Raw genomic sequence first — 7,013 nt, 5'->3', positions numbered from 1 at the left:
ACAGGGGACATTATGATTTAATTCGGCCTGTATTTCGGGAAATGTTAGCTAATAAATTATTAATCGGTAACGTACGCAGTAGCCTTTTACCAAGGCCTGAAAGTACTTATGTCACCAATGAGACTTAACTACAACAGTTCCGTATACGTATATATCATACATACGTATTATCAAATGAAACAACTAAGACCTTTGTGCGAAATCTACACCCCCCTGATTCTATTGAACATCGAATCGTACTTCCATGGACAGTTCTTGATTCCTGCCGCAAGGAAATCAAGTTAATTTCCGCTCGCGAAAAACGTTCTTCTGAGAAGCAAACGGTGCATAAACATCGTTAAGTATATGCAATTTCACGTTTTAATAATAATTGCTTTATGCTTCTCAGAAGAACGTATACGTATGGCCTTAATATTAGAGGTGAGTAGTTTGGCCCAAGTGGAAATGTAGTGCATCGGTTATCTATTAATCAATAATAATCATCTCTTTCTACGTAAAACGAGCGATCGCGATGATGTCACGGTGGCGCACTGGCAGGAGAAAAGCCGGTGGTAGACAAAATACAATTTACATTTTAATCAATAATTTGATCTGCTAATTTGTATATTAATTATCAATCTAATCTGCTGACATCGTGGTGGACAATGCCCCGGGTGTAAACAAAAACAACGATCGTTCGTATTGCATGTCAGTTGAAGTAACCTATTATAAAACACGTTGGATAGCTTCCTCAATACCTATGCAAATTGGGTACTGATTCGCATAACTTGTTCTCTGCCCCAATAATTATGTTGTCTCATACCAATTCATACACGAAACCATCATATATATAACTTTACTGCACAACAATTGCACAAGGTACAAAGTATGGCACTACTGGTACTTAACTAAAGTTCGATAAGGCTAATCTACCTAATACAAGAGTGTATAGTATGGGATCGTGAGCTTTTATAATCATTGGAAGAATTTATAACGTCTAGACATTCTTTGATATATTTTCTTATCTATACCATGCAGGGGTTGTCACATGTCAATATATTCTTAAATTTGCTATTTAAGTCCATTGAGATAAGTTCTGGTATATAAGATGACAACCTTGTGTAGAGTGAATTACGTACATCAGAATATTTCGGACATACAATCAAAAAGTGTAGGCCTGGTATACACACGTGCTTCCAAGTACAATCGGAGCACATCCCGAGAGTGTTTAGAAATGCGTGTTTGAATCCAGCCATACAACCAACAGTTACTATTACAGGCGATTCCTTTTCAGAGGTATTGGGATGAAAGTACCTCAATGACAGACAGAGGTACAGATGTTTTAGTCAGCTCGCCCCAGTCTGGCCAGTAACGGTCCTTCATACGGTTGAAGTAGGCCTGCAGGTTGGGATACTCCACAGTGACAAGCCTCTCCATGTAGGAGCCAGGGAAAGCGCAACAAACCTCCGACAGCTGACCGAACACTGCTGCGTCTGCCTCAGTAGGCTCATCGCCCATCAGGTAAGGTTTAGTACCTGGACAAAGAAAGCAACAAAAGCAAGAATTCTGAATCAAGGCTGATCTGTAATTGGCAACACACACACAAAAAAGGACTTACCCAAATTTTCGACTGAACAGTCCCTGTCAAGGAATGAGCAACCCACTCCCTCTGCTATTTTAGTAAGTCCAATTTTGTGTGTTGGAAATTACAGTTCAACCTTGATTCAGAATGACTTCTACCAACACATATGAACTTTCAAGCGAAAAAAACCCCCAAGAATTGGGGGAGGGGGGCATATCGACTTCCCACAACCTTTGACACATTGCTGACGTCACACATGAGACAAGTGTCTTGTCCAGAGTGATTAGGTCAGAGAGTTGAAAAAGATTGAGATCCTGTTCATACTAGGCTTCGCGTATCCGGATATATTCAGAAATGACTTTCGTCTTCCGCTGCGTTTGAGGAGCAATTTTTCCAAAATCCTCTCCTTATTTTTTTTTTATTTTTTTATTCTGTCATATTTATCCAGGGTGGCCCTGCTCAGTGGTTACCACTGCTTTTCAGAGGGGCCCTGCCATACATAAAATAACTGATAATACAAACAGAAATATCAACATATAGAAATGATAACAATAAAGATCATAATGAAAACAATGAAGGTAATGATAACAATAGTAAATAAATGATAACAATCATAGTACAAATCATAATACAAATCATAATACAAGTCAAGTCATAATTAAATCCGTTCCTTGTCATTGAGGGGTCAGAGGTCATGCCAGTCCTTGCCAAGTGTTACATTTGTTGTTCCGACACAGGTAGTTGCTCATTTTCAATTTCCAGGGGGTTGGCACTAATTCCATTAATTGTATTCAATCTAAAGGTACTCCATAAAGAATAGTGTAAAATTTTGTGAAAATTTAACACTGATGGAGATCTGAATCAAACAAACAAACAAACAAACAGACAAAAGCCGGTTTTTGGTCAATTGAAACAACGTTGAAGGAATCGGTGATGACAGGCAAATCTTGCAAAGGTTTCAATCCAAATGTAAGATCATATCTACCTAGAAAAGTGGAAATGGCCTTGACATCTTTCTCGACGATGCCTTCGATTTCGTCCTTGGAGTGACGACCCATGCCGTGAGCCCACAGGTTCCGCCTACGCTTGACCCTGAGAGACCTCAGGAGAAGCATCCCGATCCAGGAAACCTCCATCAGTTCCTGCATCTGGTCAAGATTATCTATCCACCTGTTTCGGACACCACCCCTACACAGCAGAACACGTGGTTAATCATTGTATCATACTATGAATTGCCTTAGTGTCTTATTGTTGTATTCCGTGTTATTGTAATGTTGAGTGGTCCGCAACATCAGCTTGTCTGCCTGGCGTTCCACTGTGTATTGTATTGTTGCAATTTTAAAAAATAAATAAAACACGTGGTTCAAAGACTTGCAATTGTCAGCAAATATTTAGCCCGCTTTACAGGTCTCCTAGGCGGCGCTGGCGATAATTGTTTTTGGGAGCGCTAACTCGCGTTTTTTTTATCGGGACCAGGGATTTTTGCTGAGGAACCCGTATTGCTGGGAACCCTAGTATTGCCGCCAAAAGGCAGAAAAAATTATCGTCAGCACCGCCTGGGGGGCGTGCAGAGGAGGCTAGCAAAAATCAGACATCGTCTTAGATAACACTGTCAGCATTGGGCACAAAACATCATAAGGCCCATAATGACTGTTCTGAATTCAACTGGCTCCAGTATGGCATCACTCCATCCCAACAGCTTACGGTGAACTAGACACTATAAAGACTTCTGGCTCAAGAAGATGGTTAGGGTTGTTGACTTCGAATCTAAAGGTTCAGGGTTAGAATCCCTAGCAGGCCCCAATGTTGTGCCCTTGGGAAATACAGCATATGCCGGACTATATTTTCCTTTCGAGTCAGGTGAAAATGAGTATCTGGCTTAGGTCATGGACGTCCTCTCGGGCTGGTGTTAAGCCAGGGGCCCCGTGTTTGAGGAGAGCCAGACTTGAACATGTTGAAGAACCCACCACACTTATTGAAAAGAGCAGGGGTCCGTCCCGGTGTGAGTGGATCAAACATTACCACATGGCCATTCGGAGATTGTACTTACGGTACAAAAGTGATGTGCTGTGCCTAAAATCGGTTTATATGAAGTAAACAAGCAAACAAACAGACGATAAAACTCAAAATAGGCATATGACCTACAGTGATTATACATGAATGAATAAACTTTATGGCTCAACAATTGCACACGATACAATGTATGACATTAAATCAACAATACTACAAGGCTAATCTATCCTACAATTCTAACTACAAAATATCATATAACAGTATATCGATTACAATATAGTCACGTATGGGTAATTCGGTCTCGCTTTTGGAATGATGTATTAAGAAATCGACCTATGTAGGTGGATATAGGAGTTGGGCATGACAACAGTACGTAAACTATGTACCATGAGAATATTGCAGGCTTCTAAGTGCAACTGAGTACCAGTGATGCAAAAATGCACTTACCAGTACGTGTTCTCCTCCCCCATCTTAGTGAAGGCCCTGCTGACGGCCTTGTCTGCCTCACTCAGGGACTGGTTCAGGTCCACGCCTTTCTCCCTGTTCAGGAACTCTATGATGAGACCAGAGTCTCCCATGGCTTCACCGTTGTACTCTATCCACGGGATCTTACCCTGCGAAGACAGCGTTTAATATTCAAGTTCAACTCTACAATATTGATATTCTGTATAAACATCGAAAGTAAAGTCAAACTGACCAAGAAGACCACTGTATATGTGTGTGTGTCTGTCTGTCTGTTTGTATTTCCGGACTTTTGTAGTCAGCATAACTGAAGAACCTTTGGATGGATTATGAATATATTTAGTATGTGGGTAGGTGTTGGGAAGACAAAAGTAAAGATTGAATTTGGGCCCCCTGGTATGTGACCTTGGTACTGCAGCAGTACTTTCGTTTTTCGTATCTATTGACCTGGACGTGCTAAGGTCTTGTTTGAAATTGTGTTACCCCCACACGTCCAACGTGCTGCTTGCACACAGACCTTTGGGCCCATCCTCCAACTATACATGGTCTCGTATGGAATATCTGCCATACGCAGATATGTCTCCAGCTTCATTCCAAACGGGGTATGGCATGGGATCACCTTCAGAGGTGGCGGTGCATGGTAGTACACTTTTCCTGAGGACGAAAAGGAACGGGAATAGACAAAATCAACACGATGCAGCAATCTACGATGTAATCAATGAAATCTTTCAGAGTAATTTGAAAACCAAGCGGTCTTTAGCATATCTTTGAGAAGTGGTATAAGCGACACAATAAGGACGTTAGCGTCTGTCACAGTGCAGGTATAAGGAGCCATTTTGCATTGGGAAAGTGACCGTCAAAATACACAAAATCAAAGACACCAAAAATGTTATGATTTACAGTCGTCCTTAGCCATATTCTGTCCGCCGAGTGTTTACTGGTCAGACTACGCCACCTACGTAAACAAAGTGGATATTTGAGCCCCCGGATTAAAGTCCGGGAGCGGCCTTTAGACAAACCTTTGATTTTAAAGCACATCTGTATCTATGTCTTCACCAATACTAAGAAGCGAGAAGAAGCCAAATTCATGTAATTATTAGACTTTTCCAGTGCTAGCTTGTCATTGTACTATGTATTTTCAAACTGTGACGTTTTCTGTTGCGACCTGTACCTGTAATCCAGTGGGTATATGTGTACACTAAAGGTCTTCATTCATTATATAAACACGGCCTACATAAATGTTAGTCTGCCTTACCTGGCGTGAACTCTGCCCTTAACTTGACTTTGGTTCGCCTCTGCCCACTCCAGAAGGTCCACAACACCGCGCCGACAAACATCGCAGGGGCAGCGACAACCACAGACTGGTTGGGAGAGAGTTGGGTGGGATCCGCGAACAACTGTAGGACTGAAGTCTGGAGAATCTCATACAGGGCAGCTAGCGCTCCCTGGGTATTTCCTAGGAACTCGGACATTTTCACAAGGCCCTGTGGCGGGTATACTAAGTCTGATAACTTTTAAAAAGTACTGAAAGTGCTGGAAAGGTAACACAAACTTTACTAAACAGGCACGAGCGGGACTGTGGTTGTATTCTTGGCGCGACTAGTATGTGGCAAGCATGTGACCATGTGTTTACTTGGCCTGCATCTAGATATCAGGACGTCCTTCCCACGGTGCTTCGCTGACTTGTTTTCGCAAGCGAAGAACCAGCCACTCATCGTGGATTAGCCGCCTTTCGAATCGGCGCGGAACTGCATGGTGGGCATTTTGTGACGGCCGCTTAGCCTCTACCAGGCTCCAGAGGCGGCTGGAAAGAGTGGAAATTGGCCAAATGGACAGAAAAAACAGGCAAGAGGAGTTAGTCTGCTATAGGGGTACAGTTTTCTCTCTCTCCGTAGCCGACTCCCTTAGCATACTATTCACTCTATTTGGCCAATTTCTACAATTTTTCCAGCCATCCGCGGAGCCTGGTAGAGGCTAACGGCCGCTCACGTCAGGTAGCATAACACAGTATTTCTCCTCGAGCCCCGTGGTCAATAGTAGTTCGGGTATAAAGTATAGTGCGTTCCAAAAATTGACAAAGCCGCCCGTAGAAATTCTTCTGCGCACGTCAGCGAGGCAGAAACTGTGGTGACTTGTAGAGGAATACGTCAGTTTTGAGACTGTATAAGCGGGATTACGATGTTTGTTTCGCACGGCGTCAATTTGCGCCTGGATATGATTACCGCAACTGCTCTGCGTCGGCTGCAGTATGATGACCTCCGCCGGGGGTCAAAAAAGAGAAAGAGCAGGCAAACTTTAGGTCATTTTTACATATTTTGTAGATCGTACCCTGAAGTCAAACATATTCGATTCTTGAACTTTTCTTCTGTACCCTGCTATAAATTTTGAGGCGTCGAACCTACTCACTTTGGGGTCCTTAACCATGTAAATCCCCATAGGCGAAATACTGTGTTCTATCTCACTGCATGGACCCGTGTCACGTTGGTGACCTCGCTGTGACAGAGCGATTTGACAGCGCGCTCAACGAATTTCATCGATAAAAAACGATATTTTTAAGGCTTTGTGTATTTTGTCGTCTTTTTAGTCATACTTGTACATTTTGCATGATATTTGCATCATAAAGTGAAGGGTCGCACAAATCCAATTTAGGACGCAGCGAGGCCGCCAACTTGCAGTAAGATAGGGGCTTTATGTGACGGCCGTTAGCTCACGTCAGGTTTTTAGCTCCGGTGTCAAGACAAATATTTTGCCCCTGAGAAAAATTTGCTCCAACACTTAATAGGTTTTATTGAAAGGGATAGATTTTGGCCACTTTATGTATTCTTTGTAGGGCTCCTGAAAAAGTGGCTTTTGTGGAACTGCCGCCCGGTCGCGACTCAGCGTTCTCAAAAAAAAAAAACGCAGGTGCCGCTCAGGAAGCCTGCAAAGGAGGCTATATCATTCATTTCCTTCCACCGCCTTGTACCTCCCCGACCGA

General features: G+C 42.8%; 1 protein-coding gene across 1 annotated transcript; it reads right to left on the bottom strand.

Annotated features, from left to right (window-relative positions):
* Positions 1 to 238: 238 nt before the first annotated feature.
* LOC136432237 (failed axon connections homolog) lies at positions 239 to 5,508 on the bottom strand. Its single transcript, XM_066423734.1, has 5 exons — positions 5,292 to 5,508; positions 4,554 to 4,690; positions 4,022 to 4,188; positions 2,547 to 2,749; positions 239 to 1,514 (listed from the first exon to the last, which is right to left on the bottom strand). Exons 1-5 carry the CDS (start codon positions 5,506 to 5,508, stop codon positions 1,270 to 1,272), a joined length of 969 nt encoding a protein of 322 aa, XP_066279831.1. The 3' UTR covers positions 239 to 1,269.
* Between the last annotated feature and the right edge of the window lie 1,505 nt (positions 5,509 to 7,013).

This window comes from Branchiostoma lanceolatum, chromosome 1 (assembly GCF_035083965.1).
Source record: "Branchiostoma lanceolatum isolate klBraLanc5 chromosome 1, klBraLanc5.hap2, whole genome shotgun sequence".
Classification (NCBI taxonomy): Eukaryota; Metazoa; Chordata; class Leptocardii; order Amphioxiformes; family Branchiostomatidae; genus Branchiostoma; species Branchiostoma lanceolatum.
The sequence above is the reverse complement of the archived record's forward strand: the minus strand, read 5'-3'. Positions and strand labels throughout refer to the sequence as shown.